Genomic DNA, 26988 nt, shown 5'->3' on the forward strand with positions numbered 1-26988 from the left:
TCCCCATTTTTTATTTGACAGCGGTCAGATATAGCTCTTCACTTGCCGTTTATTTCCCGATGATTTCCCTGTCAAGCTAGACATTTCGTGTCTCCTTCTCCTCCTACATGTTGACTTCTTTAGACTTCCAGGCTAAGTGCAATCAGTTGTCAATCTTTTTGAGCTGGGAGATGTTCAGATGGTGAAAAATGTTGCCACTGTTTTCCTAGCTCTTCCAAAATGAGTCGCTCCCTTTGAGCTCTTGGTTTTGACGACCCTAAGTGTGTTCTGTAAGAACGGGATGCTCATTTTTAAGGAGACCTGGCATTGGTCCCCACAAAGCTGCTTTCTTCCTGGACTGACCTCACAGTCCTCTCCAATCCCCACCCTGACACGTACTGGTCACCCTCACACTGAACCTGAGCAGTCAGTGACTGGGTCTGTACATTAACAAAATGACAGCAGAGGGGCACCCAAGGCTCACTACTTCTGAAGACATGTTGAAATCATTTGTATCTCTGCCTTGACTCTCTCCAAGTTACAGGTGTTTCCAATTTTCAACTCGTGGCAGAAACCATAAGCCAAGGAAGCAAATAAGTGTTTCCAAAAACTGTTGAAAAGAAACACCCTCCTGCTACCTAACTGTGAAATGCCCAACTTGGGACTTCCATTAACTTTTGACCTTCTTTCTTAGAAACCCATACGGAGAGGATTCAGTTTTTCTAAGCTGGTTACTGAAGACTGGAATAGCTTTTTAGCAGCAGTGTTAGGGTCCCAATTTCTTCAATACAGGAAACTGGGTTGGCTCTCAGACCCATCCCCAATATGTTATAAAGGCCTATGTGAATTCATTCCTAAGGATTTGATCCAGGCTATTTGTTCTGCTGCTTTGGTTTTTCCCGTAATCATCAAGATGGTTCAAATATAGGAGAATGACAAGTATCAATCATATTATTAATATTTCACTCTAGAAATTTGTGTGTTAGCTGATGACACAATGTTCCAAGACTGTCCAAATTAATATGGGTTTTCCCTGTTTAGCTAGGGGAATACATTTCTGGAAATGGAAATGCTAACTATATAGTTTTTTTCGAGATACTGCTCTGGTGTTACAAGGTTTAGAGTTTTCTTCAAATGTTCTGAGGTTACAGATGCCTCTACCCCCGGTTTCTTCCAGCTATCAGTCATTCAACTGTTGATCAATCCCCCCAGGCTGTGGCAGAGCGAGAATATCTTTTCCAGTGTCAAAGAACTTACTCCATCCTGTGATGATCTGTTGATCTTTATCCTTGTTTCCTGAATTCTTTCTTCAAAGGTGTCCCCAGCCCCTGCAAAACTCCCATTTTAACATTCAGCAGAATATTCTTCCTTTATTTCTTTGTGGCAGGCATAGTACCATTACCCACACACATGTTGTTAGCCTTTATGGGTCAAAACTGTCTCCCAGGGCACAAACTAAATTAGAGAAAAATAGGTCACATAGAAGTAAACAACATACTCCAGAACTCTCTCAACTGAAGCGCAGCTCCACAGTTCCCACCCTGGCCCAGGCCACCATCATCTCTCACCTGCAAATTGCAATAGCTCGGTAACCTTGCCCCTACCAGTTGTTCTCTCCAAGTGGCCAGAGCGGTCCTTTAAAAATGTTAGTCAGGCCATGTCACTCCTTGGCTCAAAATCCTCCCTTGACTTCACTTTCACTAAGAATAAAACCTGAACTTGACTTCCCCTTTTTCAGGGCTGTGCTCAAGTGTCACCTTAATGACGAAGCCTCCTCCAACCACCCCTACTGTTTTCCTACACCCCCAATTCCTTGTTTTCCCTTTTCCTCACCCCTAGCACTTACACCATATCACTATTATTACTTTACTTACAATGTGGTGTTTCTGCTGCTTCCTTTGAGAGATGTTTCCCATCCCTCTTGAACCAAGGTGGGTGTGTAACTGTGGTGGAAGTGATGCTAGCCTCAGTGACCTCTGAGGCTAGGTCACAAAAACCCATACACCTTCTGCCTGGTCCTCTTGGGACCCTCAATCTTGGAACTCAGCCATTATGATATGAGGAAGCCTAGGCCACATGGGTCTTGCCTGGAAAATCTCATGGATGGAGGAGCCTGGTAGGCTGCAGTCCATGAGGTCGCAAAGCGTCTGACACCACTGAGCAACTTCACTTTCACTTTTCACTTTCATGCATTGGAGAAGGAAATGGCAACCCACTCCAGTGTTCTTGCCTGGAGAATCCCAGGGACAGGGGAGCCTGGTGGGCTGCCGTCTATGGGGTCACACAGAATCGGACACGACTGAAGTGACTTAGCAGCAGCAGCAGGCCACATGGAGAGGCCAACTGTTGACTGTCCTGACCAACAACCCTAGGTGCAGTCCATGCCAACAGTCATCATCAACTTCTAAACTTTTGAGGAAGCTTTTGGGATGACTTCAGCCTCAGCAACTGCATGAGACTCCAAGTGAGAACTGTTTAGCTTAGTCCTCTGATGACCTCCCAGAACTGTGAGGGATAATAATAAAACTGTTGTGCTAAGCCACCAAGTTTTGCAACCATTTGGTATTCTATAATAGATATTGGAACAATTTACATGTATATTGTATGTCTCTCCTCACTAAAGTTCCATGAATTCAAGGATTTTGTTTTCCTTGTTACTGCATTCCCAGCACCTAGAACAGTGCCTGGCATATAGCAGGTACTCAATAAATATTTGTTGAATAAATGAATGGATGCATAGATGCATTTTCAGTAAGGTACTCTAATGGTTATTGATCAGTGGGAGATGGTACAATCTGCTGGGTTAGACCTCATTGGCATAGATCATAAGTTGGCACTTAAGAGCACGGCAAAATATTTTTCAGCAAGAATATTTCAGAGGCAAATGACATTATAATGAATTATAATAATTTTTGGAGGAAAACATAAAATAGGATTAGAGCTTCATGCAGAATGTCTTTTGACGATTCATTCCATAATCCCACCATGGGCCTTTCCAGATCGGGTCTGGAAAAGCTTCAGAAGTATTTTCAGAAGGCTCAGTGAGTCTTACAATTCACAGAATAAAGTTCTTCCTGTGAATGACTAGTTGAAACCACTCACGTTTCTGGTGTGAAATGGGTGATGAAGATGGGTGGTGGTGCGTGCGTGTGCATGGGAGCACAATCTGGGATGCTTCCTCCCACTGCCTATTTTCGTAGTCTGGTGGTTTGGAGTGTGTACAAGAGAAGGAATAAATATGGTTCTGCATCCGCCAGTCTTGCACCAAGTACTTTGACTTAGCATTTGGTTTGGAACAAATATTTGTGTATTGCTTAAAGAGCAGTAATATCCTCAAATATCCAAGGGAAATACTAAAATTTTATCACCTCAGGAGGTCATAAAGGAAAAAATTTCTTAAGTTAACCTGGGAAAGAGGTTAGTTTTTGTTTGAGGTAGAATAACAGGAGGATAATCTTGAATGGACAAAACAATTTCTTTAGGCCAATCCATCTCAGCCTTGATTGGAGCAAAAAGCTACTGGGGAGTCTACAGTTTCTTTGAAGATCTACGACTAGTCTATTCATCTCAAAGCAGCTTCCATACATGAATCACCTTGATAAGCAATCACGTGTGGCTTCCAGAATCTAGAGAGGTTTAGGGTAAAAATAGCTTTTAAAAGCTCTTCACTTAATGCTCCTTGACTGAAATGTCTCTTGAGGTACAGTGAGTGCCATTTTGATGCCTTTGTTCCAATGACAGTCGTTGGTGCCATTGGGCCTCACCATCTGGCCTATAGAATGAGGTTATCCTCTTGATTAGGTATAAGCCTTGGGTGGAAAGTGTAGAGACTCTCAAAATTTTCCCAGGAAGTCCAGGGAAGTATTTCCTTTGGAAACCCCATCGTTCTCACCAAAATTCAGAGATTGCTTCTAAAGCTAATTATTTTTCATTTCATTTTTTAAATTATTTATTTATTTGCAGGCCCAGACAAACTTGACTAGAAAAGAAGCCCGGGCATGAGTTAGGATGAGTCCATGACGTGCCACGCACTCCAACCAATTGAAAAACCACAAAAGGGGGAGGGCGGAAGTGACGAGCCGTATCCCTCCGCGGAGCGAGAGGGTCGGTGGGGGGAGTCGGCGTCTCTCTCCCCCGCGCCAGCTCCCGTACACGGAGCCGCATTCCTTGGCCCCCCCGCCCCCCTCCCTCGGGGCCCCCCCCGCCCCCCTCGGGAAAAAAATCCACCCCAAATCACTCGAACCCGAGGGAGGTTTCCTTTCACCCTCGCGGAGACGAGATTTCAACGGTTCCCTCTTCTCCGTCTCCCCCCCAAGCCCCCGTCCCCTCCCCTGCTCCCACCCCCTTCTCCCGGCGCCGGGTGCAAGGTCCCTTTAAGGCGACGGCGCCTTCCTCGGGTCAGACTACCGGCGGCGACGACCACGGGAGGTGAGTGAGCGAGCGAGCCTTCCCTCTCCCCACCCCCTTCTCCCGGGGGTTCCGTTATCTTTTTGCTCGGCGAGACGTTCCGAGGCGAGACAATGAGAGGGGGATGGGGCGGGAACGCGAGGAGTGGGGGCGGGGGCCCGGCGGCGCGCGCCCCCGCCCCCCTCGAGTGGCGGCGCGGTCCGCGGTGGCAGCCGGCGTGGGGTGCGGCGCGCGGGCGCGTGTGTGAGTGCGTGCGCCCCGGGAGCCGCGGGAGTCGCGCGGCGGGCCGGGCCGGGCCGGGGAGGCCCCTGTCTGCCTGCCGGCCGCCCCCGCCCCCCGGCGCCCGCCGCGGCGCGCGCGCGCACTCGCGCCCCACGGTCCCGCACACACCCGACGTCCACACGCACACCCGGCGCGAGGCGTCTCGGAGGAGTGGGCGGGCGCGGGTGCGGGCGGCGGCCCGCTGGGGAAGGGGCGGAGGCGCGGGCGGTGGCGAGACGGCGAGGCGCGGCGGGAGGGGCGGGCGAGGGGGCGAGGCCGCGCCGGGGAGGCCGGCGGGCCGACGTCCCCCGGGGGTGGGGGTGGTGCTCGGCCCTCCTCCGCCACCCCCGCCGGGGAACTAGCGGGGCACTCTTTTTGAGCGCGGGGAGGAAAATGAGTGATTGCTTAGCCGCTCCCTTGTGTTATGTAATCCCGCCTGTAGTACGTCCGAAGCCTTAGTGCGCTGCAGTTAGTTTACAAAGTCTCCTCCCCTGGCTCTAAAATTTCTTCGGGATGGCGCCGTGATTTATAAAATGGGATGGGGCGGAAAAAGCTTATTTTCGTATGGTTATATCCTGCCGCGGTGGGCGCCATGTTCATCCCAGGGACTATTTTCTCTAGATTCTTAGCACCTTCTGAAAAGGAGGGATATCGTTGATCCACCTGCTTTTTCTGCTTTCGCAAGTTGTCCTGCTTTCTCTCCCGGCAGACGCGGGATTCCTTCTAACTGTTAATAATGCTGGACGTTTCTCTGCTTGTCTAGAACATTTTCACCTCAGAAAAAGGTAGAGCTGGAAGGAGTCTTGTAAGACATTTAGTCCAAATTTCTTTTTCGAGATGGAAACTGAGATACAGGTGTCCTGTCTCGGAAGAGCCGTCATACTATTGCAGACTGTGGCCCAGCCCTCTACACTCCTTTAGACACCTCCCACCTCCTCGCAAAACCCCACAGACGTGCAATTTGACTTTCAAAGGAATTTTTCCATCTAGATGAAGGGAAACGGCAGGGGCGGAGGGCTGCTTCTTGGCAAATGACGTTAAATTTTGAGATCCGTTGCTTTTGGCTCTGGGATTTGGATTCTGAGTTTGAACTATTTAGCACAATCGGTCTTAACTTCAGGATGCATAAAAAGTACCTTGCAGGTCGCTAAAAGTGCTGTTTGCGGGATACCTCAGCTCCAAGCTTATTTGGATGGGATGCTGAGGAGGGTATATCGTCTCTTCGCTTTTAATCTGCAGTCCTTCAGCTGAGACAGATTAAGGTAACCACCATATTAAGAGTTAACGGTTTTAGCATAAAGGTGCTCAAACTATCGTCTTCGAACAATTAAGTGGCAGTCTATGCCCTTGATTTCCTCCCCTTTGTATATTATGGTTGTAACATACCAGCCATGCTGAAGTATCTCAAGCTAAAGGAACTGACAGAATAGAGTCTCTTGGGATGAACATGATTTTGTGTCCACCCCACCTTGAACCAGTGGTAAAATCTGGAAAAGCAGTTCCCAAAATGTGGCCTGCTAATTTCTGGGGTTCCCCTCAAGCCGTCTCAGGAGAGCTAGGAGGTGGTAACTGTTTTCAAAATAATACTGAGACCCTGCTTAGCTTTTTCACTGGCATTTGCGCTGATGGTCCAAAGGCAACACTTGATAAAAACTACTGTGGGAAACAACTACCATACTTACTTGAGAATGTCTTTGATGAAGCAGTAAAAATAACCATTAAATTTCAGCCCTTCGGTACATGTATTTTTAATTCGTAAGAATCCGTGACCAAATGGGAAATGTGCATAAACCACTGATACTGCCTACTGAGGTAAATCTTTGTCATAAGGAAAGGCACTTGAGAGATTTAGCGGCGAGTTGCTTGTTTCCTGGGCCAGCATTTTTACTTGGAAAGAACGACTGACAGACTAGTTTTTCACACTTGAGTGTTTGCCGATGTTTTCTTGAAAGCAAATGAAGTGAGCTTGTCACCTCAAGGAAAACAATTGACAGTATTCTCAGTGATAAAAATTTGAGAGTGAAAATTAGAATTTTTAAAAATTTGATATCAAGTTTAACAACTTCTGGTACTTAAAAGACTTTCCTTGCAAGTCATTGTTAATGACTGATTTTTCAAACATATTTTATGGCGAAATGTGTCAACATTGGGAAGATAGGCATAATTCAATAAATCTGTATTTTCAAATGACTTTTGCATAACTCAGGTCACCGTGAGTAATCTTCAAAATTCAGCATACACTGATGGAGTTTAACATAACTTTCATCAGGAGGGGTTCAGATTCCAATATCCAACTATTTAAGAAACTATTATTTGTCTAGTTTTAGTACTGTCTCGACACACAACTGTCTGAAAAGGTTTTTAGAATGCTTTTCCCTTTTTCTGTCTGTGTGACAGCAGATCTTCATTATATGCATAACCAAAACAACATAGAACAGCAGACTGAAGGCAGAAGCAGCTTTGAGAATCAAACTGACTTCTATTAACCTAGACATGAAAGATTTCTGAAAATGTAAAACAACATTATTTCACTGTTTGGGGAAAAAGTCATTTTTAATTGAAAATTTTTAATATATTTTAACTATGTTATCATGTAATGGGTTTGTTTTTTATTGTACGGATAAATAAACTTTTTACGTTTTAATTTCTAAAGTAAATATCAAAAGATCTTTTCCACATTAATAAAAGCTCTTTAAGATATTTAATAATTTTAAGAATGTGAAGGGGTTCTGAGACCAGAAACTGGGTCTGTCCTATCCTCTGCTCCTGAGATCATCCAAATCTGTCTCCTGTTTAGAAACTTCTGGAGAATTCAGAAATGTTAGTTGGAGTTCATAGTGGAAGAGGCAGTGAATTGGAAGAGAATTGCAGAGCAAAAAAGCTTAGTAAATATACCAGAGCAGCTGTGACCTTGGGCAAGTTACTTAAACTCTCTAAACCTCATTTGACCTCATCTATAAAGTGTATTAGGAGAAGGCAATGGCACCCCACTCCAGTACTCTTGCCTGGCAAATCCCATGGATGGAGGAGCCTGGTAGGCTGCAGTACATGGGGTCGCTAGGAGTCAGACACGACTTCACTTTCACTTTTCACTTTCATGCATTGGAGAAGGAAATGGCAACCCACTCCAGTGTTCTTGCCTGGAGAATCCCAGGGACGGGGGAGCCTGGTGGGCTGCCGTCTGTGGGGTCGCACAGAGTCAGACACGACTGAAGCGACTTCGCAGCAGCAGCATAAAGTGTATTATTTAGGACATAGTTAGAGAATTCATTGTGGTAATGAATGTAAAGTGCATAATAATGCTTGGTATTATATGACAGTAAAATAAAATATATTCCAAATGGTGTTTCGTCTTTTTTCTCCGTGTAGGTCTTTTTGTTGTAAGTGGAGATTTCTGATTTAAATTGCAAATCCTAGAACTGGTAGTGTCTTTGTTATAGTATCAGTATGATAAGACTTTGATAGATTCTTTGGCAGTGTGGTTTGTGATAATAAACCATATCCACAAAAACATTTTTATATGTAACTCAGGAGGAGAGAAGGAAATAACATTTTGCTAGCTTTGGCAGAGTTAAATTGAGTAGAAATGGAATTTAGACAACAGACATGTCAATGAAGAACTTTTCTTGGGAGAGAAACTGAATATTGAATTCTTTAAAAATAGGAAACTTAACTGCTCACTTCAGTTCAGTAGAGAGCTTATAATGAATATATATGGATTCTTCTTGATAGGAAGTTTGCTGCCAGATAAGTGGGAAGTATTTTATGTTTAGGAATATTAGACAGATTATTAAGAATATTTAAGAACCCATTGTGAAAGTTATATGTGAGGTTCTACAATAGTTCCTGTGAGTGATAGACTGGGTAAATAAAAGCTGCTTACTACAAGTTCAACAATAATTTGTTTCGTAGCCATACTAAGTATTCAGCCCTATAGGTTTTCTGGAATCCCTTTTAAAGGAAAAAATTGAGGTAACTTGACGTTTGTTGTTTTCAGCCACTAAGTTGTGTCCGGATTCCTTTCGACCCCTTAGACTGCAGCACGCCAGACTCTCCTGTCCTTCACTGTCTTGTGGAGTTTGCTCAAATTCGTGTCCATTAAGTCAGTGAAGCTATCTAACCATCTCATCCTCTGCTGCCCCTGCCTTCTCCTTTTGCCTTCAATTTGAATACAAATGCAAATTGTTTTGAGGATTACTATTGTTTGTTTCTCACCCAGGAGCAAGAGAGAGTAGTCTAAATTTTTTGTTTGTTTTTAAAACATTTTTACTGTTCGACATGTTCTTTTTATCTTGATTTATGGGTGGGTATGCACTAGCAGTGAATTGAAAATGTTAGGTACTGAATTCTTCATTCCTGGAACTTTAGCGCTATAAAAGAATCAGACATAGGAATCCAGAGCTTTAAAAGCCAAATCTGTCTGGAGAATTTTGGAGGAAAACAGATGTTTTCTTCATCTTATTTGAGATGAAGATAGGTAAACCTTTCTGCCCATTAAATACCTCAGAAGTACACTGACAGTTGTAACTGAGGGGTTCTTTTTGCTACTTTTAAATAAGATTTCATAGTCTCTTTGTATCTTGCTTTTCAGTTCTATAGGTTTTTACTCATTAGCTGGTTTTATAGGACCATATTTGCCAGCATGTAAGGTAACAGTTCAGTCCTCCCTAGAAAGGTATGTATCTGGTACACCCATCTTATGGTGAAAGATGAATGCCAAAGACTGAAAATCGCCAGTAGTCCTGTGATAGTTGCAGTGTGGAGTAAAATGTACTGAGTACACAGAAGTCACGTTACCAGTGAGATTACTACCACAGAACAGAGGAACCAGATAGTTACCAAGATGTCAGCTGATCGAGATGCCTTGATTAATGGAAGATGGCAGTGTTCATCTCATCTTGCAGTACCACCTTGGAAATCTGTGTACCCCAGCTTAGTTTTATTTTTTCGTAGGATTATTTAATTATTGTGCAATATATTAAGAAATATGTATATATAATCTATGTGAAAATTACTCCTAGAAATGAAAAGAGGTTAACAGAAAATTCAACCCACAAGGCTACCAGTTTGATTTAATTAATAGCAAAAAGGAAATGGCAGAATATACAGGTATAAAATATCACAACCAAAAGATAATTAGGTAGTTTTCCCCCTGTTTTTTTCCTTTTCCTTTATTGAGGTGTAACTGACATAAAATTGTATGATATTAAAGTGTACATCGTGGCAATTTCATACATAAATATTGTGAAACTATTCCCCCATTCAGTTAACACACCTGTCACCTCACATACTTAGGCTGTGTATGTGTGAACATTTAAGTTCTATTCTTTTAGTGAATCTCAGTTATACAGTGTTATCAACTGTAGCCACCATATTTTTCATTAGATTCTCAGACCTTATTCAAGAAAATTTCATGCATGTAAAAAAAGATGAAAGAATACAAGGAGAATCTACAATGAACGCACCAGCTAGACTCAGTGATTTTTAACATGCTGGCATATTTGATGTCTATAAGAAAACACCCAAATACATATTTGTTGAACCACCTGAAAGTCGTGATACTTCCACTGAACATTTCATGCATTTGCTAAGGTTAAATACGTTCTCCTACATAACTAATACTGCTATCCTTTCTAAGAAAAGTAAAATTCTCAAATATAATTTTATATCTAGTCTATTTTTGAATGTTCCAGTTGTCCCCAGTATGTCATTTATACCTTTTTTATGAACCAGAATCCAGTGGTTTCACATGTTGCATTTTGTTACATCTCTTTAGTTTCTTTCAGTCTGGTTTAGTCTTCTCTGTGTGTGTACATGTGTGTAATTGTGGGTGTGTGCTTGACATTTTTAGTGTGTTAGCAGTTTTATAAAGTATTCTGTTTTCTGCGTTTGTCTGATCATTTTGTTTTAAAATGTCTCGCTTTTGGATTTATCTCAGTTATTTCCCTGTGGTACTACTTATTCTTCTGTTGCTATCCTTCCTAAAAACTGGAAGTTAAATTTAAGTGCTCGATTTGATTCAGGTTACGTATTGTTGTTAATAGCTTTTATTTGTTTTTTTTTGTTGTTGTTGTTCTAACAAAAGAACAGCTGATGCCAGGTAGAGTTTGGATTATCGGCTCACATTTTTCTATTTAAATTTATTATTGTCATAACCTTTGGCTTCGAGATATAGAGCTACTTCTGTAATTTTAAGTTCAAGCACAATAAGACTTTGAGAAAGACCATAGTAATAAGTTTGCATCCTGTCATTTTGGTTCGCCACCCTCTGAGAAAATGATCTGAAAGTTAAAGAGGCGAGAACAATTGATATATTTAGCAAAAGCAACCCATAGAGGAATAGAATAGTAAAGAGGTCAAAACCAGAAATTTTCAAAATGGAGATTTGGGGACTTTGGTAAATTATTTTCACAAGGATTATTTACCACAGTTAATACTGATAATGGGGATTACTGATAGTAACCATAAATTTAGAGAACTAATGTCACAGTGCTGTGCTAAAGTTTTCTAAGGAGAAATGATGTACTTAGGCAGGAACAAGCTCTTTCACGGGCAGATCATTATAGGGTGAAACAAAACTAGATTTATATGAGCTTTATAAAAATATTTTTATTGTGTAAGGTGTAACCATTTGAACAATTCATGGGAATCTTGTGCTCATCTTTTCTGTTGCAGAGAGGATAAATTATTTTTGAAAGAAATGAGATAATTAACATAAAGTAAATCAACTATGGGCTTCGCTTGTGGCTCAGCTAGTAAAGAATCCGCTGGGATTCTTTGAAGAAGAATTGCTGGGAAAGATTGAAGGTGGGAGGAGAACGGGACAACAGAGGATGAAATGGGTGGATGGCATCACTGACTCAATGGACATGAGTTCAAGTAAGTTCTGGGAGTTAGCGATGGACAGGGAAGCCTGGCGTGCTGAAGTCCATGGAGTCGCAAAGAGTTGGACATGACTAAGCAACTGAACTGAACGCAACTGTACTTCAGTTTAAAAGAAAAATGAGAGTTCTTTATGCATAGAATGTGAGATGATTTTTTTTTTTTTAATTTCTGCTTCAGAACATGGATTCAGTTTGATCAGGGCTTCTCAATCTTGGCACTGTTAACATTTTGGGCCTGGTAAGTCCCTGGCTATCCCGTGCATTGTAGGATGTGTAATAGCACCCCTGGGCACTTGTCTCTAGACAGATGCCAGTAGCACCCTTGCCCAGCCCCACCCCTAGTATGAGTACCAAAAGTGTCTCCAGGGGGCAGATTATCCCTGTTTGAATGTTATGAGTTGGCTAAAAGCCACTGGCATATGTAGATTCCTTAATGATCTAGATTTCCTTTTATATAATCTATGTGCGGCTGTTGAACATAGTTACCTTCTGTAGATATGTTGCGCAGTTTGGACTGTTTTTACTATATGTTGAAGAACACTGGAATATGATGACATTTTTTTAGCTATGTTGGAAATTTTATTGAAGGTAGAAAGCAGCTCTTCGTTTGTAAGTCAAGTATAGGTCTTTATTTCATCCCCCTCCCACCTCCCAGTTTGCTTGAAAAAGAACCTTATTAGCTATGTGTTGTGGATAAAGTTTGTGTTAGGAGTACTTACAAGTTTTGTTTAAAATTCTCGAGTGATCTGTTTATATCTTGGCATTCATGAAAAGACAGTCTTTTAAATAGTTGCTGAGAACTGTATTCATTATTTCAGTACCTGTAAGGGAAAAGAATCTGAAAAAGAACATATACAGGTATAACTGAATCACTTTGCTGTACACCTGAAGCTGACACATCGTAGATCAGTTTTTTTCAGTTTAATAAGAAAGACATGGTTCCTGCCCACTCAAATATTTCTGGTAGTTAAGGGAAGAATGTTAAATTGAATTATCTTATATGTTAGTTAAATATGAATGTTCCTATTGTTCCAGCGTATCAGCTAAGAGCCCAAAACTTCAAGGGTCATAGGAGCTAAACAACTTCACATTATAAAGTAAGTTGCAGAGACTTCCCTCGTGGTCCATCAGTGAGGAATCTGTGCTCCTAATTCAGGGTTCACTCTCTAGTCTGGGAGCTAAGATCCCATATGCCCTGTAGCATGACTATAAAGTAATAAATAAATAACAAGGCCGTCTCTGCAGGACTTGTAAATTGGGAAAGTCGGACGCTACTTTGGAGAAGGCAATGGCACCCCACTCCAGTACTCTTGCCTGGAAAATCCCATGGATGGAGGAGCCTGGTAGGCTGCAGTCCATGTGGTCGCTAAGAGTCAGACATGACTGAGCGACTGCACTTTCACTTTTCACTTTCATGCATTGGAGAAGGAAATGGCAACCCACTCCAGTGTTCTTGCCTGGAGAATCCCAGGGACAACGGAGCCTGATGGGCTGCCATCTATGGATTCGCACAGAGTCGGACATGACTGAAGCGACTTAGCAGCAGACGCTGCTTATCCTAGTGTTTGGAAAAGTGGCCAGACATAGGCTTACCGTATGACCCAGAAGTTCCTCTCAGATTACTTATCCAAAAGAATGAAAACATATGTACATACAGAGACTTGTGCCCAAATGTCAGATTTATTCATAATAACCTGAAAATTGAAAACAACTATCTGCCAACATGTGGATGGATAAACAAATGATGGCTTCTCCATAGATGAAGCACTCAGTTCAGTTCAGTCGCTCAGTCGTGTCTGACTCTTTGCGACCCCATGAATTGCAGCACACCAGGCCTCCCTGTCCATCACCAACTCCCAGAGTGCACTCAGACTCAACGTCCATTGAGTCAGTGATGCCATTCGGCCATCTCATCCTCTGTCGTCCCCTTCTCCTCCTGCCCCCAATCCCCCCCAGCATCAGAGTCTTTTCCAGTGCGTCAACTCTTCGCATGAGGTGGCCAAAGTACTGGAGTTTCAGCTTCTACTCAATGATAAAAAATAAACTGCTTAAAAATTCCACAAAACGTAGATGATTGTGTTAAGGTAATGAAGGCAGACTAAAAGAAAAAAGTTACTTGCTAAAGGACTTGATTAAAATCTGTATGTTGTGTCCTCTTTGATTCTTCTTAAAAAAATTTTTTTTAACTAGATGTGAATTCTACCAGTAAGGAAAACGATGTCAGCATCTTGTGAAGGGGAAGGGAAAGGTTTGGAAAAGAGTGAAAGTACTGAGAATAAATATAAGTTTAAAAGATTGAAACATCTCAAGAATCTCAGGAGAAAACAGAATTTTAAGGTTCTAAGACAAGGATTATTTGTAGATGTGGAATTTTTTTTTTTTTTCCAAATGACACAGAAGCAAATTGAAGGTAGCTGACTAAGAGTTGGGGATTAATGTGGAAATAATTTTATGTTTAAAATGAGCAGAAAAACCCCTAGCATCTAGTCTGATCTTGGAATATCATTCTGTAACAGAAGGAATCAGCGTTCCTTGGGAAAATGGATGATTCTTGATATGGGGCAGGAATGTATGAGATGAGCCTGGAACTTTTTATTTATCCCATAGCCAGAATTTTATCAAACACTCCTGAGCACCATGTCAGAAGAACTCAGGAGCCAACTGAGAAGTTCCAGTGAGCAAAATAGGACACTTTGAATATCAGTAAGGTTAACTCCTGTGGATCAAAGCCCATCAAATGATTAAATCTGTTATGTGATATAATGATAGTTTAAGAACAAGCTTATTGGTCATTTTGAAATGCTAGTGAAACATTATTATTTTGAAAACTGGTAAATAAAGAGAAGCAAGATGGAAAGAATCAAGACTTCTATATGAACTGCACCACTGGGTAACCAGATAGTAGATATGTTTTTGTTTTTTAAATCAGAGTGTTTCAGTTAACAAATGAAAAGGAAATTATAGATTTAGAATGACTATATCTAGGCATTGAGCCTGAATGGGAGCCTGATGGAAGAAAATCCTGCCCTTAAGAGTAGTCTTGTTGGGGGAGAGGGGAATGTTAAACCTGTATCTAATCACGCCTGTAGATCCAGCTAATCAAGACCTAGAAATTAAAAGAGACCTAAGAAATCTATCAAATAATCATAATATGTAGACCTTACTTGACTCCAAATCAAAGCAAACTTTAAGAAATATGATATTTAATGAAAACATGGAAGCAACCTAAATGTCTTATCAACAGAGACGTAAATAACACGTGGTACATGTGTACAGTGGAGCACTGCTCAGCCATAAACAGGACTGAGACAGTGCCATCTGCTGCAGCATGCATAGACCTGAAGGTTATAATACCGAGTGAAGTCAGACAGAAAGACAAATACAGAATATCACTTAGGCGTGGAATCTTAAAAAAGGATACTACAAAGCAGAAACAGGCTCACAGACTTCAAAAACAAATCTATGAACTTCCTTGGTGATACAGTGGGTAAGAATCTACCCAATGCAGAGGACACCGGTTTGATCCCTGGTTTGAGAAGATTTCACGTGTCACAGAAGAACTAAGCCTGTGCCCCACAGTTACTGAGCCGTTGGGTTCTATGAGCCTGTCTTCCACAACAAAAGAAGCCACCACGATGAGAAGCCTGCACACCTAAACCAGAGCAGCCCCTCCTCTCCACCACTGGCAAAGGGAGCACGCAGCAGTGAAGATGCAGAGCAACCAAATAAATAATTTAACGAGAGAAAAAAGCAAATGTACGGTTACCAAAGGGGAAAGGTGGAGGGAGGGATGAATCAGGAGTTTGGGATTAACATGTACATATTACTGTGTATAAAATGATCAACAAGGACCTGCTGTATAGCACAGCAAACTGTACTCAGTATCCCGTAATAACCGATAGGGGAAAGAATCTGAAAAAGAATGGATATATGAACGTGTATAACTGAATCCTTTTGCTGTACACCTGAAATTAATACAACATTGTAAATCATCCTCCAATAACAGTATTTGACAGGCTTCCCCAGTGGTCAAGAATCTGCCTGCCAGTTCAGGGGTGTTCGATCCCTGATCCAGGATGATCCCACATGCCAAAGAGCAACTAAACCCATGTAATGCAACTACTGCGCCCATGCACCTTGGGTCCATGCTCTACGACAAGAGAAGCCACCGCAATGAGAAGCACACACTGCAACCAAGAGTAGCCCCTGTTCGGAGAAGGCACCGGCGACCCACTCCAGTACTCTTGCCTGGAAAATCCCATGGATAGAGGAGCCTGGCAGGCTGCAGTCCATGGGGTCGCTGAGTCGGACATGACTGAGTGACTTCACTTTCACTTCTCACTTTCATGCACTGGAGAAGGAAATGGCATCCCACTCCAGTGTTCTTGCCTGGAGAATCCCAGGGACAGGGGAGCCTGGTGGGCTGCCATCTCGGGTCACACAGAGTCGGATACGACTGAAGCGACTCAGCAGCAGCAGCCTCAACTAGAGAAAGCCCACATGCAGCAGTGAAGACCCAGTGCAACCAAAAATAAATAAATCGTAAAAAAAAAGAAAAACTATGGTATTTGAGAGAATTTGAGGTTTCAGTGTTGCCTGTATATTTCAGCGTTGCCTATAAATTTTTTAGGCATGTTAATGGTACTGTTGCTTTTGCTAAGTCACTTCAGTCGTGTCCAACTCTGTGTGACCCCATAGACGGCAGCCCATCAGGCTCCCCTGTCCCTGGGATTCTCCAGGCAGGAACAGTGGAGTGGGTTGCCATTTCCTTCTCCAATGCATGAAAGTGAAAAGTGAAAGGGAAGTCGCTCAGTCGTGTCTGACTCTTAGCGACCCCGTGGACTACAGCCCACCAGGCTCCTCCATCCGTGGAATTTTCCAGGCAAGAGTACTGGAGTGGGGTGCCAGTGCCTTCTCCATGTTAATGGTACTATGACTTGTTTATTTGATTAGTTTTTAACTTAGCTGAGGGGCTTGTGGGATATTAGTTCCCCAGCCAAGGATCAAATCCTGCCCTGGTGGTGAAAGCGCCAGATCCTAATCACTGGACTGCCAAGGAATTCTCTGTGATTTTTTTTTTCTTAATATATACATAATCTTTCAAGTCCTTACCTTTTAGAGATACACAATATATTTCAGGTGGCACAGTGGTAGAGAATTCAGGTGCCAGTGCTGGAGACACGGGCTCAATACTTGGGTCAGGAAGATTCCCTTGAGTAGGAAATGGCAACCCATTCCAGTATTCTTGCCTGGAAAATTCCATAGACAGAGGACGGCTACAGTCAAAAAGAGTTGGACATGACTGAGTGCATACAACACACAAAATATTTAGGAATGGGATATTAGGAATTAGTTTCAAAATAATATGAAGGAAAGAGGGCATACATGAAATAAGGTTGGTTGATACTTCTAAAAATTATTTTTTGGTTGTGCTGGGTATTTGCTGTGCACAGCCTTTCTCTAGTTGAAGCAAGCAGGGGCTACTCCCTAGTTGCGGTGTGCAGACTTCTCATTGTGGTGGCTTGTTTTGTTGTGGAGTGTGAGAGCCATTAGTTATGGCTCATGGGCTTAGTTGCTTCGGGGCATGCAGGATCTTCCTGGGCCAGGAATTGAACCAGTGTCCCCAGCATAGCAAGATGGATTCTTAACCACTGGACCACCAGGAAAGCCTGGTTGATAATGTTTAAAGTTGGGTTATGGGTGTGGGTGTGTGTGTGTGTGTCCCAATCAAGGATCGAACCTGTGTGTGTGTGTGTGTGTCCCAATCAAGGATCGAACCTGTGTGTGTGTGTGTGTGTGTGTGTGTCCCAATCAAGGATCGAACGTGTGTGTGTGTCCCAATCAAGGATCGAACCTGGGCCCCCTATAGTCAAAGCAGAGTCCTCACCAGTGGACTGCCAGTGAGTTCCCTACTCTTGTATATAATTAAAGTTTATATCTTATTTTAAGAACAGCAGAAAAGGAATCCCTAGGGTATTGATGCGGGTTTGCCCCTTTACTGGCTACAGTGTGAACCTCAAATTTACTGCCTGTCCAGGTTTTCTTCTTGATGGAGTATGGTGTTCCCTACATGCTGGCCTTTAATTTCCAAAATTCACATTTTTACCTGGCACTTTTTCAGGAGAAATGAAAATGTTTCAACTTGAATATAACTTTGTTTTTTAGTGTGAAATATATGCCAAGCCTATATATCCTTTATAGCAAAATAATAGGGAAAATTTACAGATTTTTTTTTCCTTGTGAGAAATTAAGTTGAAGGTTTAGTGTGTAGAGAAGTTAAACACAAGTAGACTGATCATTTGGAAAATTTTATTCATTTTAGCACTACATATATAGTAATTCTTGTCTTTGTTCAAAAATAGTTGAAAGGTAACTATATGCCACAGATGACTTGACTGTATTCTCATGGATCAGAGAATTGTGTTTCTTGAGCATCTTGGTGAAGATATTAAATATAGCACTTCATTGTATTAATGAAAATTCCTTTTTGATAGCTGGAAAACTATAGAAGGGTACTAAATTTGCATTTTTCATTTTTAAAGTTTACAAGGAATTTAATTCAGGTTGATATCTATTTTGGCATGGCCCATCTTTTCAGCAGAGTTAATTTTTTGACCCTGAGCTATAGATGGTGAAATGAAAGGACTGATTCCATTCTCGGATACAGAGTCTAGATCAGAATTGAGAACTGTTTGAAAAACTTGATTTCAGTGTCTTTCTGAGATGTTTTGGGTGTAAGTCATAAAATATGTTCAGTCAGTAGATTTATTTTTCTGAGTTGATACACCTTGTTGGTTAACTCCATCTTTCACATTGTAAAAATCTTGAAAAATATATTCTGAGTTGAACTTTCTTTTCTATCTTGAACCCTTTAATTTACATTGGTTGTCTTGGCAGAGCATATACCCTAGGGAGTTATTTTTTCTCACTTGGTAAAAAGTAATTAGGATATAAATGTCCTTCTTTCCATCTTTTCACAGCTGCCTTTTCCACTCTTTGTTTCTTAGGATACCTTCTTCATGGTGGAAATAACATAATTTGACTGTGAGGTGGAGGAAACTTTCGTTGTTTTTATTAATCTTCATTGTTTGACAAAACATGAACTCAGTCTCTTAAGATGCTATAAGTAGTTGAGGTAGAAGACTAGCCTTTGGATATGCTATTAAAATATCCATATTCATGACACTGAAAACCACAATTAAGTAGTTAGAAAAAAGTTGTTTAGAATGTTATCTCTTTCAGTGGAACTAGACTGGAAAATACAAAAGTGTGTTGTGTAGTCTTAAAGAACGCCTGTGATACGGATTTGGCTTCTTTTTAATTCAGTTTCTGGCCAGCATTGTCTTTTGTATATGTAAATTAAATGAAAAACTAAGAAAATTTACTGGAGAAGGAAATGGCAACCCCTTCCAGCATTCTTGCCTGGAAAATCCCACAGATAAAGGAGCCTGGTGGGCTGCAATCCATGGAATCTCAAAGTCAAGACACAACTTAGCAACTAAATGACAAGGAAATTTAAGTTGATACCTTAGAGCTTTTTCTTACCTTAGCATCTCTCCTTTATGGTTTTGATTTGAGAAAACATAAATAATTAGAATATTAGAGACCACTTAGAATCAGGTAAAGCACTTTACTCGATAAAATGGGCCCTTTTCTAGCTATGGAATGTTTTAAATTTTCAAGTAAACAACGCCATCTGTTGGGCATCTTGCAAACTATCAAATTGTATGGCCCTAACGCAATGGTTAAATTGGTGGTTTTGTTTGTTTTGCCTTAGGGGTGTGGTGGAGAAAATTCTGAGCTACGGAGGCACTGAGAACTGTTGCAGTGAAAGCTTTGTTTGAACATTGGGCGGTAGTGCTACCCCATTCCAAGGCAAAAAACTTGACCTCCATTCAACTAACATTGGAGGGCAGCATAATAATAATAGCTGTTCATTTGCATTGCAAATAGGCAGGCTTTATTTTTAAAAGAAGAATGTAGTTCAAGCGTTTTCAAATTAAAGGCTGACTTCCCAAAATCTTGGTGGAGTTTAAGGTTGGAATTCCCAGGTGGTGCCCAGTTCTTGGGGTCGCAAAGAGTCAAGGACTGAGCATGCACGCATGCACAGAGGTTGAAATTAGAGTATGGCCCTTATCTTGAGTACAAAAAGGCTCAGTAATCAAGATAAACCGTATTTTATATATCGTTTTTATGCTATTTTATTTTATTTACATTTAAATTTCACCACAGAACTTAAGTGTATCCTGGGCTTTTGTTCAGATTTTTGAAATAAAGGTAAATGGGCAGACAACTTTAAGGATGCAATGTGTTTAAAATTGTACAATATATTAAACAATTAGAGAAAAATCTAGGGAATGGTATAATTATATACCTTTATAGAGTTGGTATATTTATATTTTATAACTACCTTTAAATATATTTTAGGTATTAGATAGGTACAGACTTCCCTGGTGGCTCAGTGGTAAAGAATCTGCCTGCTAAATACAAGAGACTGGGATTCGATATCTGGGTCGGGAAGATCCCCTGGAGAAGGAAATGGCAACCCACTCCAGTATTCTTGCCTTGGAAATCCCATGGACAGAGGAGCTTGGCGGGCTACAGTCCATGGGGTTGCAAAAGTTGGACACAGCTTAGTGATTAATCAACCACCATACGGATTTGCTAGCACAAATTCAGGGATAAGCCAGGTACTTGGAGGAAATTCTATTCAGGACTGAGCAGAGAGGTCCTTGGTTGCTGACAGAACCTCCCCTTGACTTCAGACATGTGACAAACCAAGGAGTCTGTCAGCACACAAAGAGCACTGAATTCAGAACAGTAGCCACAGGATGATACTCAGGAACTGGCTCTTGCCAGTTAGGATTGTGGGGGCCAGTCTGAAGCAAGCAGAGTTGGCTGGAGACTGGAAATGTACCTCAAGTCCAGGATCAGTAGAACAGCAGTCTAGACACAGAATGGTTAGTGCGTTCTTCAGAAGTTCTTGGTTTTCCAAACAAGTTCCTAGGATGCTTTCCTCAAATGGCAAATGTATCATTTTTTAAAACTCAGTATTCGTGCAAAAAAATTCATAATGAGCGAAGTAGTAATTGTAAATAGGAAAGGTCTGACCCTCCACTTACAAAGTTCACCTCACCCTAATCTCAGCCCTGAGTATTATAGCTTAAATTTTTTCAACCGTAATTATTAAATAATTTGCTGTGGAGTCTTCCACACTAATTTTTTTTTAAGAATAAAAGTTATCATTCTGGAACCTTGGAAATGGAGGAGGTTAGGGGAAATGGTAGAGGAAGCGCAATGGTGTAGGTTACCAATAGCTTCAGAGTCTGATTCCATATTTTGTATAAAACTATTTCTCCCATTGTGAGGTCAGTATCTTAATTTAATCTCTTTTCTTGTAGCATGGCGGACACCGACCTGTTTATGGAATGTGAGGAGGAGGAGTTGGAGCCGTGGCAGAAAATCAGTGATGTCATTGAGGATTCTGTAGTTGAGGATTATAATTCAGTGGATAAAACTACTACAGGTAACAAAAACTCTTTGATCTTAGATTGTTGTTATATTGACTGAATTGAATGGCGGTTTTGTTAAGAAAGTATGAGGTGCAAAACTTTAAGAATTCAGGGTTGCTTCTCTGTGGCACTGGTACGACCTTTTCCCCCGTTCTCTGGTCTGTAAATGCTTTGGTTTTCCTTATACACAAAGCTAGAAACACTATATTTAATAAATTAAAAACATTGAGAGTTGGGTTCACCAATATTTATCAAACACGTAAGCAAGCAGTTCTCTTACGAAATGATGTGTGAACAAGTGGTGTGTGTTAGTGTTCATTTATATACCCAGTGAGAAACAGGTTCCCATAGTCTTGAGGGATTTTTTGGTTTGTTTTATTTGAACTTGGTTTCCTTTGTGAGCTGAGCAGAATTTGCTTTGTGTCTGCCTTCAGGGACAGTTTACAAACTTAGGCTTGTAGCTTCTTTTTCAAAAAGGTGCGGTTGCAGGGTCAAATTCTAGATTGCCCTAAATTCATAAAGTGGGTGGTAGTTCTTTTTCTCCTGAATTGTATCTGTTGCTCTTTTTTTTTTTTTTTTTTTTTTTAAATCTTTCCTGCCTTGAGAACTGAAGATGGCATTGGTTTGAAACAGGACAGTTCGTGGTCTTGTGGAGAGCTTACTAATGCACAGTTATGAATACCAGTAGTGGTGATAATAAGCCTTTTGAGTTCTAGAGGTTTGCTTGTGCTCTATAAGCAAAATAGTGAAATCTGGTTCAGTGAGCTTGTAATCTAACTTAATTCACCAGGAAATCTGAGACAATAAAGAAGGCATTGTGTCTAATTTGTGGTGTGAGGGACCCATAGGAGGAGAAATCAGATAACCAGTCAGATTTACGAATAAAGCAGGAAACTTTCTGGCTATAGAGACCTGCAGTAAGATGAAAGATTAGGAAAGTGTCCTTCAGTGTCATCTGTCCCTGTCTCCAAGTGACTGTGCCTCCCCTTCCCCACAGTTTCTGTGAGCCAGCAGCCTGTCTCGGCTCCAGTGCCCATCGCTGCCCATGCTTCTGTCGCTGGGCATCTCTCTACATCTACCACCGTTAGTAGCAGCGGGGCACAGAACAGCGACAGTACAAAGAAGACTCTTGTCACACTCATTGCCAACAACAATGGTAAGTGGGACTGCTGGGAAATTCTTCCTGGGCTAGAGGGTTGAGAGACTAAAAGAGGTCTTAAGATTAGCTGTACCTGTTCAGTTTTAGGTACTGATGTGGTTCTGCTGATGTTGGAGTGAGTGTAGTCCTGATTCTCTGATATGGAAGTAAGTGGTGGTGTTCCTTCTGAGTTAGTGCTGAATCGATGCTGGTGTTTCAAGTCAGAGGGCAGCTGTCTTATTACTGATAATTTCTAGGAAAGAAAATGTGACCCCCAAATTCCTAACTGTTAAGGAGATATGAAGGGGACGGGTTTGTTTGTTTTTAATTAGAAGAGCCCCACTAGCCTGGTAAGAATTCTCCCAGAGTAGTTTTGTTCGATATTTTCTTCGGCAGCATCATTTGGTCATTGGTTCCTAGGTGTGGAAAATAGGATAGGGTTGTTGTCTACCTGAAGGAAATGGTGAAAGAGTAGTGGTGTTTTTTTTTGTTTTTTTAGTGAGTTTATTGACTAGTGAAGTTACATAGTATTGGCTTCTGTTTCATTTCCTATTTTCTTTTTTTTGCTATATTCATTCATTTACATTCAGTTCAGTTCAGTTGCTCAGTCGTGTCCGACTCTTTGCGACCCCATGAATCGGAGCATGCAGGCCTCCCTGTCCATCACCAACTCCTGGAGTTCACTCAGACTCACGTCCATCGAGTCAGTGGTGCCATCCAGCCATCTCATCCTCTGTCGTCCCCTTCTCCTCCTGCCCCCCAGTCCCTCCCAGCATCAGGGTCTTTTCCAATGAGTCAACTCTTCGCATGAGGTGGCCAAAGTACTGGAGTTTCAGCCTCAGCATCAGTCCTTTCAATGAACACTGCCGGGGTCCAGCCCTGGTGTATCCAGGGAATTCGAAGCGGGGACGGCGTTGGCGAGGAAAGACTTATTTATTTATTAATATAAGATTAGATCAGGAAGAAATAGTGTAGTAGGAAAATTGAGTGGAGAAAAGAGGCTGATTAGCTTGGCTTACATGGAAAACCAATAAAGTTCCGGAGAAGGAACTTGCACCGTCTACGTTAGCCCGCCGGCGCCCGTTTGAATATCGGAGAGTGCCCCGCCTTGGGCTCTCTCTCTTACGGATCTTAGAAGCCAGGACCAGTAGTTAGACACAGTGAGCCTCCACGTTCCAAGGGATCAGCCTGAAAAGGAGAGGGAGAGAGCAAGAAATCGACATGGGGGAGGCCAGGCTTGTGCAAAAACCCCCTCCAACTTTATTATTTAAAAGGTGTTTATATACCCTAAATTTTACGTAATGGAAGATACAGAGTTATGCAGGGGCAGCAGTCCAGACCCTTTCTGTATATCTTTTTTGTATACAAAAGGTCTCAGGTGATTTACATTATCTTCTGGCCAGGAGGCTTGTAACACTTTTTTGGCTGTCTTTCTTAAAGAATGTTAATCTTGTTTGCCCTCAAATGTTTTTCTTTAATCTGCATCTCCTTAAAGCACTTAGGTTACATCTCTGTAGAACAAAGGCGCAGTGGGTTATAACAAAGAAGGTACTTAACTCAAAGATCTAATGTTGCTAATACCAGGTCTACTACTTGTTTTTCTATATACCAACTATATCTAAAAATAAAGGATATGAAAATTTGGCAGCAAGTATTGGCTCAATAAATGAAACTTTTAATCAGTCCTATTCTAATGATTTTGACTCCTCGGAAGCCCCTACATTCCTAGGATGTTTTAAGTTTCCTGTGCCTCCTGCGGTCAGGAGGCCTCAAACAATCACATGCACAGCTGTACGAGTCCTGCAGGCAGGCTAGAAAGCCATCAGAGGGGTTTTTGGGTTGAAACACTCTTTCAAATGTAGAAGACTAAAGCCCTGAATTGACTTTTTCCAGAGAATGTCAGAAGAGTGGAAAAGCAGGCAGATTCTTATTTTGGGGGGTACGTGCTCAGGAAATGCCAGGAGGAAAACCTGAGATCTGACTCGACCCTGCCCATCAGATCTCTGCCTCATGACTTTGTCACGGGTGGAATTCCTCACGCTGGCTTCCAGCAGAACACCCAGGACTTCTCCTTTAGAATGGACTGGTAGGATCTCCTTGCAGTCCAAGGGACTCTCAAGAGTCTTCTCCAACACCACAGTTCAAAAGCATCAATTCTTCAGCGCTCACCTTTCTTCACAGTCCAACTCTCACATCCATACATGACCACTGGAAAAACCATAGCCTTGACTAGACGGACCTTTGTTGGCAAAGTAACGTCTCTGCTTTTGAATATGCTATCTATGTTGGTCATAACTTTCCTTCCAAGGAATAAGCATCTTTTAATTTCATGGCTGCAGTCACCATCTGCAGTGATTTTGGAGCCCCAAAAAACAAAGTCTGCCACTATTTCCACTGTTTCCCCATCTCTTTCCCATGAAGTGATGGGACCAGATGCCATGATCTTAGTTTTCTGAACGTTGAGCTTTAAGCCACCTTTTTCACTCTCCTCTTTCACTTTCTTCAAGAGGCTTTTTAGTTCCTCTTCACTTTCTGCCATAAGGGTGGTGTCATCTACATATCTGAGATTACTGATATTTCTCCCAGCAGTCTTGATTCCAGCTTGTGCTGCTTCCAGCCCAGCGTGTCTCATGATGTACTCTGAATAGAAGTTAAATAAGCAGGGTGACAATATACAGCCTTGATGTACTCCTTTTGTTATGCCCAAGGTCCCAATCCCCAGAACTGAGAGAACAAGACATCCACAGCAATGCAAACGCAAAAAGGGAATTTTATTGCTAGCTCGAGCCAGGACCCAAGTTTCATCCAATGCAATGGAGTGGAACGAGGGCCCGAGCCCTGAGTTACAGCAGTGTTTATAGGGTGAAGACAGAGACAGGGCGTTGGCAGGGGCGGATTGGTTGCAAGGGCTCCTTAGCATCTGCTAATTGGCTAGATTTTCACGCGCGCGGGCTTTCTCGGGGTGGGGGGGTGGGGGGTTCGTCCTTGTCCTGATAAGCTTGAACCAGGCTACAGGGAGTATACTGATTGGTCGAGTCCTGGCGCCTGCAGAGGATGATCTCAGCTCCTCCTTGGCAATAACTCAGCCCCTCTGTAAAGGAGACTTAGGCCTACCTTGGACCCCTGAAGCCTGTCATGGCGCCTGTTCGGTCCTAACACTTTTCCTATTTGGAACCAGTCTGTTGTTCCGTGTCCAGTTCTAACTGTTGCTTCCTGACCTGCATATAGGTTTCTCAAGAGGCAGGTCAGGTGATCTGGTATTCCCATCTCTTTCAGAATTTTCCACAGTTTATTGTGATCCACACAGTCAAAGACTTTGACATAGTCAATTAACAATTTATATCAGGGGTCATATAGCATGTAATATTTTAAAAGTTAGATAAATCTTAATAATTTCCCAATTTAACTGGCTTTTTTATTCCCCAAAGTAGTAAACCATATACCAAAAAAAGGAAAGAAAAAAAAAGAACTTGTCTTCAATTTTGAAGATGATAAATATTTTTGAAAAGAGAATTTACCACAAGAATATGTTTCATCCCCACCCCCCCAAAAATCTGAACTTTACACAAAATTCACATTTTATTTACACTGAAATAAACTATACAAAATTTATTTTCTTCACCAAAAATAACAGCATTGTTTTCGTAGTATTCCTAGATAAGCCACCAAACACTTTTGCAGGTTTTCTAGATTTTGCTTTTAAATCAGGATGAGGCAGAAGAAAACAGACAAATCAGCCGTAGTAGAGTTTTTGTAAACATCTGTGTTTTCTCATATCCTTAGTTCTGAGAATACACTTCTAAATGTCAAATTGTATCAGAGGTTATCACAGTTTTTAAGAATTTTGATCAGTATTTTTCCTGAAATGCCCATCTAGACATGTTGTATCTTACATTTCCAGTAGAAGTGAACCTGGTATTCTTACTTTTGGATATAACCATTTACCTTCCATATTTTTAGACATTTATTACAATCCCATTTTTTGTGATTATAAACAGTGTTAGGATGAACATTCTCAGGCATCATATCTGTGCCTACTATGAAAGCATATCTGTCATATAAAGTGAGATTCCTGGGACAGGCATTTAAAATATGCCATAAGAGATTGCTCTACACATGGCCTCACCAGTCAATCTTTGGATATCAAAAAAAATTTTTTATTACATGGAAAATCCCTAGAATTCTTTTTCAGCATGTAATTAGTGACCCTCATATATATATAAAGATGAGGAACTGCTGAAGATTTTTTCATGTTTACAGATGTGGAGACCAAGGTGTAGAGAGTCAAATAGTAAGTGACTAAACTGGATTTGAATTATTTAGACTCGAAACTTGTGGCCTTCCCACTGCATTATACTCCTTTCCTATGTTTCTCTCAAAATAATCTTGTCAGAGTGCTATGAGCAACCAGTTTTGCTAAATTTTCCTTTGATCATAGCGTTCCAAGGCCCAAGATGAGTATCATATGACTTAATTTCTTTGAATGGACCTTTGATTCCTGTGGCCTATATGCAAAAATTTTGTTGAAATATAAAAATTGATTTTATTTACTTTAGAAAGTTCTAGTATTCAAATTAAAATGTTGACCCGTGTTCATAGTTTAAAAAAAAAGATATAGACTGGTTACTACAGTTACATATGTCTTGTGTGTCCTTCCAAAAATTCTTTAGTTCTGGAAGTTCTCTGGTGGTACAGTATTCAGGACTCCGAGCTTTTACTGCCAAGGGCCTGAGTTCAATCCCTGGTTGGGAAAGATCCCGTAAGTCTCACAGCCAAAAATAAATAAAGGCTTAAAATTTCTTTCATG

The 26988-nt window shown here is 41.5% G+C and overlaps 1 protein-coding gene across 6 annotated transcripts in view; it reads left to right on the top strand.

Annotated features, from left to right (window-relative positions):
- Positions 1-20933: 20933 nt before the first annotated feature.
- The window catches only part of POGZ (pogo transposable element derived with ZNF domain), a 29791-nt gene continuing 23736 nt past the window's right edge, over positions 20934-26988 (top strand). For 3 of the 6 annotated variants that reach the window (XM_068964569.1, XM_068964570.1, XM_068964573.1), the window contains exons 1-2: positions 20934-21057; positions 22041-22199. In XM_068964569.1, the coding sequence (XP_068820670.1) occupies positions 20934-21057; positions 22041-22199 (283 nt within the window). The remainder of the gene's footprint in view (positions 21058-22040; positions 22200-26988) is intronic. The other 3 variants (XM_068964571.1, XM_068964572.1, XM_068964574.1) reach the window with 1 other exon arrangement.

Source organism: Capricornis sumatraensis, chromosome 2 (assembly GCF_032405125.1).
Source record: "Capricornis sumatraensis isolate serow.1 chromosome 2, serow.2, whole genome shotgun sequence".
Classification (NCBI taxonomy): Eukaryota; Metazoa; Chordata; class Mammalia; order Artiodactyla; family Bovidae; genus Capricornis; species Capricornis sumatraensis.